The 13,654-nt window shown below is 57.5% G+C and overlaps 1 protein-coding gene across 4 annotated transcripts in view; it reads right to left on the bottom strand.

The window, feature by feature from the left end:
* GATA3 (GATA binding protein 3) overlaps positions 1-12,802 on the bottom strand; it is a 28,169-nt gene extending 15,367 nt beyond the window's left edge. For 2 of the 4 annotated variants that reach the window (XM_037847142.1, XM_037847146.1), the window contains exons 1-2: positions 3,396-3,557; positions 2,401-3,043 (exon numbers count right to left, since the gene is read on the bottom strand). In XM_037847142.1, the coding sequence (XP_037703070.1) occupies positions 2,401-2,641 (241 nt within the window). In that variant the 5' untranslated portion in view covers positions 2,642-3,043; positions 3,396-3,557. Of the gene's footprint in view, positions 1-2,400; positions 3,044-3,158; positions 3,303-3,395; positions 3,558-12,594 lie in introns of those variants that run through there. The other 2 variants (XM_037847144.1, XM_037847145.1) reach the window with 2 other exon arrangements.
* Between the last annotated feature and the right edge of the window lie 852 nt (positions 12,803-13,654).

Genomic DNA, 13,654 nt, shown 5'->3' with positions numbered 1-13,654 from the left:
CGGAGCAGACAGGGGAGGAAAGAGAGGGGCGGGTTAAGAGCAGCCCCGTGGGGGGCTCAGACACACCTTGGGCGCCACCCCACACCCCACACCTCCCTTGACCCGCAGCCTCCCTGTGAGGAGAGTCCCAAATGCAGACAGGAACGTGGGTTCAGGGCGCCTCTCTCTAACCCAAGGGGTCCCTTGGCTAGGACACTTGGGGGCATCCGGGAGACTATGCTCACCCCTCTCTCCCACCCAAGTGCCCCATCAAATGCCTGGAATTAAGGGCCTGTGTCTGACACCCTGAGACGCTGCAAAGGAATGGAGAAGGGCCTCTTGGCTTACTTGGCCTGTCCAGATACACTTTCTAAATCACCTTCCCTGAGGTCCCCCACTAGTGCTTGATTTATTGGTTCCCTTCAATGGCCCAGAGTGAGGAGATGTCCCCATCGCAGACTTAATCCCAGCCTGCTGATAAGAGAGTGGGCTGTGAAAGATGGGGCCTGAAGACTGGGCCTGGGCCAGCTCCACTGCTTGGCACCAGAATAAAACCCCCACCTGGGACAGAGGTCCCACCAGCACCACCCGGCTCCCAGTAGAGAGAGGGCAGCAGGGAGAGGGCTTGGGAGAGAAGAGAAGGGAGATTTTAGGGTTATTTCCAAGGAAGTTGCTTCCAAAAGGCCTGAAATGGCATTTGCAAGGAAAATGTAATTGCTTGGGCTGTCAGACAAAATTTCCAAGGCTAGAGCCTGGGCTGACAAGTTTTTCTCTTTTTCTTGCCCTCCCAAATCCTACAGGAGAAAGTTAAATAACCCCGTATGCCCTCAAAGCTGTGATTCCTACAGTGCACTATGTGGATTTTCACCTGAGCCCCTGAGACACAAAATTCCAGTTTATGTGTGTCTTTTCCACCAGTGATGACTCAGATACACAGAGTGTATTTAGCATTCACTTAAAATACACAAATATAAGACAGTTAAGATCTCATAACAAGTCCATCCACTCCGGGAGAGGTCAATTTAAACTGCAAGCACAATTCCACACACCTATTGATCTTCTAATCCAGTACCTACATCAGCATTTGACATTCTATTTAACCATTAAGAACAATACTGAAACTAAAATCATAAGAGAGAGGAAGGGGAGGGGAAATGAGGGGGAAGGAGGGTTCTCTGAAGACGAAGGGTCAAGATTCGTATTATGCAGGAAGTAGTATAGTAAATAATATTAAGTCTGTATCTACTGCATTTCCACTTAACTGCTGATCTGCACAGAATAAGGCAAAGAGCGCCCCATCCGCAGAAACAATTGTTTAAAACCTGGTGACAGCAAGGCAGAGGACCCCGGCTGCAGGGCGGGGATCTGTCAACCACACCACGAGCTCTCTGAGGAGGGGGACCAGAGAGTCCCCACGTTTCCCCCACCTGAAATTTTGCTCCCATTTCTTCTTTAGGAGCAAAGTTATAGCTGGAAAGTGCTAGAGCTTTTTTTCTTTTCCCTAAATGCATAGGGCTGGGTTTCTTTTTTACATTTCAGAACTCTCCTAAACTTTTCAAGGTGAAGGAAGAAAAAGGGCAACTGGAATCACTCCTTCTTAAAAAGAGGCCCTGATGTATCCTAAATCCTCTATAGGAGTCGAATGGGGCTCGTATAGGCCAAGGCGAGTAAGGTAAGAGTTGCAGGGAGTCGGCAAGCCGACAACCTAAGAGCAAAGACGCTGGAAAATTCTGTGCAGCCGGGAATCTAGGAAATCTCAAATCTCCCAAACTTAAGACAGTTGGTCTTGCCACTAAAACCCTTTCAAGCACCATAATTCCATTCCTCGAAGCCAAGAGGTGGGAGATCTAACTAGAAACCAAATGCGCTAGCTTTGGGGAAAGGTCAAAAGAGAGGAGGTGCGAATCAATACGCCTCTCGGGCCTTTCTGAAAACTTGCCGGGTGAACCAGATCCAGGGTGCCGGCAGAAGCCCCCCAGAAAGAAGCGTGCGAAGCAGGGAGAAAGAAGGCCTTTGGAAGAACTAGGTCCGAACCAGGCGGAGACCTGGCCCAGGAGCTTCGGCCCGGGGAGGCACAGCCTTGGTTCCGCCGGGTCGGGCTCTCCCAGAGCCGGGCTTTCCTCTCTCCTGGGATCTCGCGGGCTCCGAACCTGCGGCCTCCCGGGGACACAGCGCTGCGGTGCGGCGCCCGCCAGGTGAGCGCCAGGCCGAGGAGCCAGCGGCCGCGGAAAGGCGCCTGCTGAGACTCTTGCTAAAAGTACACCCTCATCACTGTCGAGACGGCCTCCTCGCCCATTTCCGGGCCGCAGTTTTTTAACAAAATTAAGGGCCTTCGGGGGCTCTCGCTGCGCGCGTCCACTGCCGGGATCCCTCTCCCTGCCTCCCCGGCCCTCCAGCGTCCCGCGCCAGAGGCGGACTCACCGTGGTGGGTCGGAGGGTACCTCTGCACCGTGGCCCGCACCGAGTTTCCGTAGTAGGACGGGACGTGGTTGCCTTGGCCATCGATGTTAAAAAGTACATCCACCTCCTCCGGCAGAGGGTACTGCGCCGGGTCCATGTAGGAGTGGCCGAGGCCCGGGTGGTGCGTGTCCGGGTGCTGCCCATTGAGGACCGCGGGGTGGTGATGGCTCACCCAGCGCGGCTGGTCCGCCGTCACCTCCATGGCCTCGGCCTGCGCTCGCGCCCTGTCGCCGGGCCCGGAACCCGCGCGCAGGGAGTGGGAGGTCGGCGGGGAGGTCCGGCGCCTGCAGGCGGTGCAGGTGCGACTGTCGTCGGGGGTGGTAGTGGTGGTGGTGTCTTATAAGTGTTTGTTTTTAGGGGGGAAATTGGGAATGGGAAAAGCTGGGAAAGAAAGGTGAGGCAATCAGATTTTAAAAAAAATAAATCTTTTAGGGGTAGTTTAACAAAAAGAGGGGGAAAAACTTCCAAAAAACAAAAATATAGTATAGAAGGATCAAGGCGACCAAATCGTGAAGGGGGTGAGGACGGTTTGAGTTCTGCCAGGCAGGCTCCTCTGCACGGTGATGCAGCAGCGGCTCCGAGACTGCGCTTTTCTTCGGGTCACCTGCAGGGGAGAGAAGGGAGACCTGGATGAGCTCGCCTGTACTTTCGCACCTGAGTTTACGGAGTAGCGCGCGCACACGCGCCTCCCCTGCAACTCGAAAAACCGGGGACCCTACCGGGAAGGGAAGGCGCTCCCCAGTGCACTGCAAGTAGCTGGCTCCCGGGAGCCCTCGGTGTGCGCAGTCACAACTCGGAGCACAAGTGCCTCCGACCGGGGCACCACCGGTCCCGGGACGTTCCAGCCTGCAAAACTCTGCAGCAGAGAGTTTGCTTTAAAATTCGTCTAAAATCCTCCCAAGTGGAGGGGGGAGGAAAAAAATCAAACTTAAAAAAAAAAAGTCTCCAGTACCAACCTGTGCAGTGAGGAGCAGAGAAGAGGAGGAAGAGTGTCCGACCTGAGAGCAGAGACTGTTCGGTCGGATGGCGTGACTCGCTCTGGCTCGCTCGCTCTGTCTCTCTCTTCTCTCTCTCCCTCGCTCAGGACTTTTTTTTTTTTTTTTTTTTTTTTTTTACAGGGAATGCATTCTTTCTGAAAGTATCAAGACGGCGCCAGGCAGCTCAGTGTTCGCAGACAGCTGTGGCGCGACGCAACTTAAGGAGGTTCTAGTGTCATCCGCGCGGAGGGGAGGAGCCTGGCGCTGGCGAGGAGGGGACAGGATCCCCGGCACAAGGAAACTGCAACCCAAACCCGCGCCCGGCCTTCACCGCCCCCCGCCCGCCCCCGCCCCTGCTCCCGCCCTCCAGTGACCGGAAAGGGGCGCCGCCGAGGCGCGGAGGGTGGGCGAGGCCGGCCGGGGCTGGGGCCGAGGGGCGGGCAGGGGAGAACGCGCGCTCTGGCCCTTTAAATGTGGCTCCGGCTCCTGCCAATTCATTCCGGCTCGTAAGATTATTTCGTCCCGGAGAAACACGGCTGGCCCATTCATAAAGTTAATTTCTACAGCAACCTTTTTGCTTAAGATTTTTTAATGGGCAAAAACAGTTTTTTAAAATTCAATCCAGGTTTAGGAGGAGAGTCTATTTATTTGGGGAAATGTGCACGTCAAACTGATGAGAAAAACATTTTAATGTCCGGGTAGTTTGCAATCTGCCTCTCCAGCAAATTTCCTAAGCGACTGATGAGAATGTCCGTATGACTCGTGGTTGTTGTCAACGTGCTCCGCAGCCCTTGGCGTTAACAAGCCTCTCGAATGAGTGCGATTCAGCTTTTGTAGCTGTCCTTTCCAGACCTAGTATTTGTGATCAGTGTTTGCTTTTGACTTGAGTGACAACAGTGATGGATGAAAAGGAGAGCGAGAAAGAGAAACTCTAACTCGTTCCCCAAGTACCGTCAGAATAGAGCGAAAGAGTAGATGGAAAAGAAATAAGTAGAGACTTCCCTCCAGGCGCTGAACCTTGCCCCATCCCACCTCACCCCGCCCGGAGCCCGACTTACTCCGGCTCCCGACGGTCCTCCCCCAGCCGAGAAAGCAAGCCCCCCTGCACCGACCCTAGCCCGGGCCACCAGGGCGGGACAGCTGCAGTCTCCAGGACAAACTGCGGGGTCCGCGCCCGGGTGGAGGGGAAGGGAGTTCCGCGCCCGGACGCTGCGGCAGGGGGCGGGGCAGGGCGGGGCCAGGGACGGGGCCAATCACCGCGCGCGGCCGCGGCCGGGCCGCGATTGGCGGGCTGCAGGGGTTCCAACCTCCTCGGCCTCCCGCGGTCCTTTGAGCCACTGCATCCCCTAGCGGTGTTGAAGTTCCTGCAGCCGCCAGGCCCTAAAACGCGGCCCGGGTGAGCCGGGGTCAGGCGAGAAAGGGAGACTCAAAGAACCCTTCAGCTCACGCCAGGGAAATGGGTGCAAAGAGAGAGTGAGGGTCCTCCTCCAGGCATTCCCACGGACAAGCCAAGAGCTTGGTTTGAGGTTTACTTGTTTTTAAAGATATAAAGAGCAAATTGAAGACGTTCCCTCTTCATCGCTCTAGCCTCATAAAATTCCCTACAAATACAAAAGTTCGAAATAGAAGAGACCGTCCCTAGAAGTAAGCACCGGAGGATGTCTTCATTGCGGTCAAGGAGAAACGCCAACATTTAACTTAAACTTGCTGTGGGAATGTCTTGTTTTAAAAAGCAATCGGAAGTAAAATTTATTTGGAAATAGTGGAGAAGTATTTCCTCCCGATCTTGGATTTGGAGTTTCTCTTGAGTCCCCACCTTCTTAAATCTGATGTTGGTAGATATAGAACAGAAAGAAAATCTCCAAATTAAAAAATCCCCCACCACCTCACCACCCCCGTTTCTCCTGAGTCCAGGGAGTCTCTGGTTTATTAGAGCGGCCCAGTTAAGGGAACATCGATTTTCCGTCCGCTCTTTGACCACTCTTCTCTCTAGGGCCAGCCAAGCTGCCAGCAGCATCTCCTCCTGCTCACGGTGCTTTCCAAACCTTTTAATTATTTAGTTTCTGTCTAACATTCACCAGAAACCATTCCATAAACATGGAAAGACAAACGCGCACGCGATTTTTTGCTAAATGCCCCAAGATTAAGATTAAGGATGGAAGCAGAAAGAAAAATGAAAAGTACTTGGCCCGTTAGTCCGGTAGATAGGCGAGCCTGGCCCTAGTTCACCGCCACGCGGAAAAACTCAGGCGTGGTTCTTTGGTCCTCGGTGCCCAGGCCTGCGTGCCAGGGGAAAGGCGACTCGGGGGCCGTCCTGGGAAGAGAAAAGCTGCTGACTCCAGGCCTTGGAAATGTCAAGGTCTGAGGCGACGAACGATTTGAAAAGACAGAAAGAAAACGTTTTGTGAGGAGGCCTTCCGGTGTGTGGGGAACTTTGACAGTGGGGCGGGGGGAGGGAGGTGTTCGTTTTAATTAAATCACCAGCACCAAGGCAGGCTGCACTGGAATGGAAAAGGACACCATTACCACCATCAGCAGCAGCAGCAGCGCGCGCGCGCGCACACACACACACACACACACACACACACCTTGGAAAAATAAAAGCTCCTGTTGAAGGCCCCTCTGGGTCTGGGTGGTTTGGAGCTGGCAGAGAGGGGTGGGGGGTCCTGGGGTTGGATGCCCGGTGTAAAGGAGCCAGCCTGTAAGGGGTATTTCACATTTAATTCCCAGCCGGTCCGCCCCTGTTCCCGGACTGACAGTGGGTAATTGGGAAAGAGGACGTTGTTCTTTTGATGGCCCGCGCCGGCCAGTCTCGCCGACGCCACACTGGGTTTGACGTCACGGGCCCAGCTCCAGAGCCGGGAGCACAGAGCAGGGGGGAGAGAAAGGAGGGGAGGGGGATACCGGGGAGCGAGAGCCGGGGTCGGCCCCGGGACGGACAGGGAAGGAAGGGGGGAAGGGAGAAAGGCCGAGAAAGGCTGCGACGCGTGGCCTGAGGCGGAGAGCCTGGCTGCGGGGGCCTGGGCCAGGCCCGGCGCCGGCCTGACCCGCCTAGCTGGCAATGCAGGCCCGGCTTCCTCCTCCCAGGGCGCGCGGGCGGCCGGGGGAGGGGAGTGGAGGGGGCCGGGGCTGGGGAAAAGGTGGTCCTGTTCCTCCCTCCGCGTAGCCCGCGGGCACGAGCCCGGACTCCTGCGGAGATGCTGGGCGCCCTCCTGCAGACCTGTCGCCCCTTTCTCCCCAGGCCCCCGGCTCCGGCCTGCTCGAGCGAGTCTCCCTCCTCCAGGGAGCAGCCGGCCGAGCTCGGGTGGAGGAAACCAGGAGACCGAGGAGGATGCAGCCGCCGCCGCCGCTGTCGCCTCTGCAGGGCCACGGGCTCCTGTAGGGCGCGAGGCCTCCCTCACCAGGGTAAGGGGCTGGCGAAAGGCATGGCTGCCTGGGAGCCTAGGGACCAGCACATCTGGCCGAGCAGCCGGCGGCGCAACTAACAGCTCCCGAGGAGCCGGGTTTAGGGCTGTCCGTGGGGCTGTGGGAGCCAGTTTGGCCTGTCTTCCGCGCAGGCCTCAAGGTTGCTGCTTTAGGCGTCAAGTTGTGCCCTCTTGGGGAAACGGTAAGGCATAGAGTCTCACTTTCTCTTCTCCTCAATTGGGGTAAGCGGGGTCCCCCACACCCATATCCACACCCACAAACACATACCCACGTGCACGTCCCTCCCACCGCCCTCCGGAGGACGCAGAAACCCTGCCCGGGTGGAAGCGCGGGGGTCCCAGTCCCGCCTGGGATCCTGAACCCGTGACTTCGAGGAAAGCAGGGGCCCCACGGGCTCACCCGTGAGGTCGCCGGGCCTGGGGAGCAGAGATCCACACTGCCGGTGTCACCCACCCGAGCCTGGTGACCGGAGCGCCCAGGCGAGCTCCCCGGGGCCGAGGTGCTGGGGGAAGCGGCCCCCCGGCGCCCGCGCGCTGCCCGCGGAGGGTCACCAGGCAAGCTGTGCCTGGGGGGCTCAGTCCCCAAGTTCCTAATCCCGCGCAGGGGGGTGGGGGAGTGAAGAGGGCGGCAAGGACACCCCGGGCCGCCAGGGGCGGTCATCTGAGCGTGTTGACTTTAGGACTTTGCAAGCGGAGCGCGCGAGAAACAGTCGGATTTCCAGCGAGGCGGCAAATATTTGCGGGGTGGAGAAAGCTGCGGAGCCGGGCCGCGCCGCCTCGTCCCTTCCTCCGGAGCCCCGGCGCCGGCCTGGGCGGACCCGGCCACGCCATTAGCGGCCGAAGGGAACCCGGGAACCTGCGGGCTGGTGGTGGGGGACGCCAAAGACCGGAACTGGTGGCCCGCACAGAGGTCCCGGCGCGCTGGGCTGGGGGAGGAGAAGCCCCTTCCTTCCCAACCCCATCAATCTGCCTTTAGCTGCGATCGGTCAATAAAAACGGTGTGAACTGTCCGCTGCCGCTGGGTGTCTGGGGAGGGAGCGGAGGCCAGAGGGGCCGAGGCCGGCGCCCTCACTAGCCCTCCTCCCAGCCTGGCGGCCTGGAAGCCCCAGGCCGCGGTCCGGTCGTCGCCTGGAGCCAAGCGCGGCCCGACCGGGCCTTTAATTGGGTGACTCTGCTTTAATAGTGGCCATTGTTGGAGCAATTAGCGAGAGACAATAGCTGCGGAGAGGCGTTTAATTCGACTCGGTGCGGGGGCTGCGGCGGGGTGAGGGCGGGCGGCGGGGCTGGCCCCTGTGCGGAGGTCCTGTTAGGGGTCGGCTCCCGGCCTTGCACGTCTTTTCTTCCGCGTGGGGATGAGTGCCAAAATGGGGCAACTGAGGCAAGCTGAGAGCAGGGCCAGGGCGGGGAAAGCCGCCCTGGACTCGCTGGCACCGCCACGCGGGTCCCCACCGCTGCGCGAGAGAGAAGCCAGGAATCCGGCTTCGGCTCTCCTGAGCCCCGGGTCCCCCTCCTTGGCGACCCACATCCGAATCTCACCCCACACTGCAGAAGAGGCCAAAAGGAGAGAAGCGCGGGTCTGGTGCGTCCACACCTCCCTCTCCGCCGGGACCGGCCTCCCGACCCCCTCCTCCGTCGCAGCTCCCGGATTAGGTTACCGTGGCGGGGCCAGGATTTTTACTGGATATGAGAATAGCACAGGTAAAGCTGTATAAACAGCTCGCCGGCTGCCGGGCGCGCGGGTTACGCCGGGGACACGGCCCAAGGCGCCACCGCCGGGTCCGGCCTGCGCCGGCGAAACGGCGCGGGAGGCCGTTGAGGCGCTGCGCCGGCCCGCGCAGGTTAAACACGGATCTCTTTTCCGCGGTTCCTCCTGGGCCCCTCTTCTCTTCCCCAGATGAGCTGGGAAAGCAGAGTGGTGAAGCGAAATTAAAAGGGGACGAAAGCAGCGACCAGGGGTGTCTTTCAAAATAGAACACAGCGAGGAACTTGGAGGAACGCAGAGGGAAGGGGACCCCAAAACTCAAAGGCAGCGGGAAGATGCGGGAGGTAGAAGAGTCAGAGGAAAATCTCCTGCACACCTCACTCCACCCCACCCCCTCCCCAGGCCGAGGGTCTACCTTCCCGGTGAACCGAGCCATCTCTTTGGGGGTTGGTATCTTGGTTGGCTTTACCCTTCTTTTTGCTTATTCATCTATCACCGTTTAAAAATCGGAAGGAAACCCGCCTGGGCCAGAGAGAGATGTGGAGTCAAAGAAAGAAGAGATGCGCTGGGAGATTACCCCCTCTCTCTCCGCCCCCACGCCCAGGCCGTGTCCTCCAGCTTTGAGGGATCCCGGCCCTCCCTCTGCCACCACCCCCTTCTCCCCTGGTTGAGAAACACCCTGATTGCAGCGAGATAAATATTGGGTAGATAGAGGTGTAGCGGACAGGGGGAGGGGGGAAGACAGGGGATTTCTGCTTTCGGGTTTAACAGTGCGGGTGCAAGGAGGGTGGCAATAGGGGGAGCCCCGGGGCTGGGTAGGGGAGAAGAACTTCTCCTGGAGGGCGAGTCGAAAGGGATGCCGGGCAACCGGGAGGAAGGGTGCACTTCCCAGCCCTCCCTCCGCCTGTCCTTGGCGGTTTGGAGGACAGGTAGGAGCCAAGGAGGAGAGGAAGGGATGGAGACGCTCGGGCGGGTCCGCCGGGTGCCTCCAGGGCCACAGGCCACTGGTCCGGCCCCCAGCTGCGGCCCTGACTCTCAGGGAAGGGGCTCGCTGCCTCCAGACCCGGGCTCTCCTGCTAGGGGACCCCTCCGGCCGGACTGTTGAAGCCTCCGGGACTCCCAGGGGAGGCAGCAGCCCCCTTGCCAAGGAAAGTCGCAGGGGCGGGAATTCACACAGCCCAATTCGATGGGTCGCGGAGTCCTGGCGTTTTTCGGATGAGCAGGGGGTGTATGAGGGGTGCTCAGCCCGGCCAGCCCTGGCCACCTGCCCCTACTCCCCCGGGCCTCCGGGAGCTCCGCTGGCCGCTTCAATTGAGCATTTAAGGAGGGCTTTATCTGGGGCTATTGTGTGTTTTACACAATTTAGATTAGCTCTCGGAACTGGGGTGGGGGGGGGTTGTTGCTGGACCATCGACAGTGGGCATCAAGGAAAGGAGGAGGGTTCACAGCAGGGAAAGGAAAAATGGGGAGGGCCATTTCGTTCAGACCCAGCAGGCGTGAGAGCGAGCTTTCAGAGGCAAGAACTGCTCACATCTTCCTTGAGACACTCTGGAGACCCCACGGCAGAACCTGCCTGCGTGGACGCTTGTCGGTGACTCCGTCCGAGGCAGAGGTGTAAGAGGCCGGCGCGCGCCTTCGCCTTCCCCTCCCTCCCGGCGAGGCCCCGGCCCGCGTTCGGCTCTCCGCCGCCCGCCACCTCGCGGCCCCGAAGCAATTTGTTATATAAAACGTTTACTGGCGCCTGCAGACCCGGAGCAGCGGACACGCAGGGAGAGCTCGGCTCAGCCGCCTCGGGCACCTGGTTTCCTTCCAGTCCCTTCTCACTGCCGCACCCAGCACTGCCACCAGCTCCAGTCCCAGTCCGCCCAGCGGTCAGACAAAAAGCCGGGACTGGGACTCCAGCTCTCGGGGACTGCGTTGGCCCGCTCCCCCAGAGTGGCTAATTCCTCTCTCCCGCGACTGTCTCCAACCGCTTGCTAAGGAAAAGCGGTGATAAGAAATCTTTGCTCTGTACACAAAGACATACTATGTATGTATGAAAGAAATGGCTTGGACTCGGAGCATTAGCCCACACCTCGGTGCAGCCCAGAAATGATTAAAATAACCGGGTGCCTGAGAACACAGGCTTCCCCACTCTGCCACACACAAGTTATCAGAATTCCTAATTCCCTGACGCCTCCCACATTTCAGGGCACAAATTACTTTAACCTCCATAAGTAGGGTTCATGGCCCCCTGGGTCCCAAATACCTGCCCTTCCACAGGCTCTCTCTGTGGTCCTTGGCTGCTGAGTGTCCCGACTCCACCAGTGAGTGTCCAGGGGTGCCTTCACTGCACAGACTACTTATCCTCCACCTCCTTTCCCCATGTATATAATGCAGAAGGCAGGGTGGAAATTTGAAGGAAAGAAAAAAAAATGCAGCTTCCCCTCTCTCCTTGCTTTTGGTGGAGACAGATCAACCCCAACCCTGGATCCCCAGGACTGGCAGAAACACCTTGTCCAGAATGGATGAGAATGTGCAGCCAGGAGGCTTGTATACCAGCCACGGCTCTCGCACATCCTCCAAGCCCAGCCTGCTCCTGGCGCCATGAGCCATAGACCTTGCAGGGCCACTGGCTTGAGGCTGGAAGCTGGACCAACTCCCCTGCTCCCAATGGAATTGGCATGGGGAGCCCAATGCTCACGCAAGCGACCAACAACTAAATGGGTCTCTGTCCATTTGCCCCAGACACCACACACAAACTACTGCCCCCCACCCCCAACACACCCGGGTTCAAACCTGCAGAAAATAACTCCTTTTCTTGGAATTGCACAAACATTTAATGCTAACCCCCTCGCCGCCACCACCCGTTTGGGCCCCCAGGCATCTCATATACAGATGCCTGGATTAACTCTGCTCGCCTGGCCGGGACCCCCTTGTCCCGCAGCCTGTCAAGGAGCAGACGGCCCACCCACCACCACCGCCCTTTCTGCCTTGACAACTCCACCAGTGAGTATCCAGGGGTGCCTTCACTGCACAGGATGGAAGGGCGGAGGAAATGCTACTTTATTTGTCCCTTTAAAGTTCTATTTCTCTGGTGAACAACCCAGCATCCTGGTGAATGTGGGTGGGTGGGGGAAAAAAGGAAGAGACTATATGGGAACCAAGCTGAGGGGAGATCCCGCAGGTTAGACTCACTTCCACCCCCTGCCCTGGTCACAAATCACCCGCGTTCCTTCGCTCAGTCACCCCATGGAGCCTGAAAGGGGAAAAAGGAACTGTCTTTCCCAGATTCTCTAGACTTCCTTTACATTTTAACATTATGTCTTCGGGAGGAACTGCCTCTGATTGAGTGACTTCTTGGAGATCTGTTGGTTGGACAGCCCGGGAGAAACACAAATTCTTGTCCTCTCTGCCCCGCTGGCTCTCCGTGCCCCCTCGACACTCTTTTTACGCTGCTACGGTTTTCTTGCCACCTCAGGGTGCTCCTGGAAGCCAAGGCGCCTCTCGGCCACCAGCTCCCCCAGGAATAATAGATGCCCAGATGTCAACACATCTGGGCTCCAACTTTATCTCTGAGCACACAGCTGGATCTTTAATTATATGCAGAGACAATGAGCCTAAATATACACTTATGAGCAGAGGGAAATAAATACAAAATTGACACAGGCTGCCCTAAACACTGCGGCCACTGTCGGGAGAACCCGGAGCTGCTTGTGGGCAAAAGGGTTGCTTCCTCAATCCTCTGCCCTTCCCGCAGTGGAAAACATGTGTTCCAACCCTTCCCAAGCCTCCTCACCATCTCTTGATTTTCTGTTTTGTTTTTCCACGCATCCCTAGTTCTGCTAGCTGTTTCTTTCAAACAAGGACACTCACACCACACACCCGTGCTCGCCCAAGGTCATTGCAGAAAGCCAAAGACTTGCAGTGACTAGAAAGAATAAGGACTGGGGTCGAGTTCACTTTCTTCCAGAGACAGCTGTCCCTTTGGAGTCGAGACCTCCTCCTAATTCTCTCCACGTGGAGCAGGAAAAGCGACGGCCGGGTTAGCGCGGAAAAGAGATTCACTGACCTGGGCAGCTCGCTCCCACCAGCCAGCTGTTTTCTATTTTTTCCTGACTTGCCAGAAACCTGAAGGCAGAAATGACAGGCGGAGTTCACCACTGTCGCCGCCGCTGCCGTGGTCGCCGCTGCAGCTGCTTACGGCATCTCACGCGGGCTTCCAGCGAGAAGTAAAACCTGGGTGCTGCGCATCCTTCCTAGGAACCCCCCTCCCCTCCTCCTCCCGTGCACTGTAGAGAACCAAGCTCTTCCGGGTTGGGGTTGTGAAGAGGTAAAGGAGGGGTGGGGGAGGGAAGAAGAAAAAGCCAGAGAACCAATCTCACCCTCTTTTGCAAACATGCAAACCACACATCATCGGCGTGAAAAACGCAGGAGCTGGGGGGGAGGTGGGAGGGGGTGGGGGAGACCGCCTTGAAATGTGACCTGACCCTGGCGCCTACAGAGCCCACTGTCTTTGCAGGGTTGGAATTAACACTATAATTGTTATCAGCACCGTTGCCGGGGCCATTACCACAGAGATGAAGGCTTTTGCAGCATTTTCCTCCCTTTTTTGGAAGAAGTGGGACCCCAGAGGAAGTGTCTGGGGGTACAGCCTGTGGCGACCATTATCAGGGCTGAGCTACAGGGTTTTCTCTCTCCCTTCTGATTTTCCTCCTAGTTCTGTCTAAGCTGACACCCCAGAAATGCCCACCCTTTACCTTCATCTCTCTACAGCCACAGCTGGCAAGTAAAAAGTTAGAAGATGCTGGGTGACTGAGCTGCCCCTCCTTGTGATAAGCATAAACCTATTAGGAGGAAGACACAGACACTAGAGGATTGGGGGCTCTTTGGGGGTCACAACTCTTTTTCAGGCTTCTAGGGAAATTTTACCTTCTAGGAGAGTCAGATAAAGGAGCAAGAATCAGAGATGTCTCTGGAGATAAAACGACTTGAAGGAAAATGACCCTCTTCTGTTAACCCACAGGACCCTCAAAATCAGCCCTCCCCTTCAAAGCCTCCCCTCTCCTGTAGGATCCCTTCTCCTGCTGCTGAGATCAAAATAATCCACAGAGAGAATCTGTCCCGAATAA

Source organism: Choloepus didactylus, chromosome 8, assembly GCF_015220235.1.
Source record: "Choloepus didactylus isolate mChoDid1 chromosome 8, mChoDid1.pri, whole genome shotgun sequence".
Taxonomy (NCBI): Eukaryota; Metazoa; Chordata; class Mammalia; order Pilosa; family Megalonychidae; genus Choloepus; species Choloepus didactylus.
This window is presented reverse-complemented; position numbering and strand designations above follow the sequence as displayed.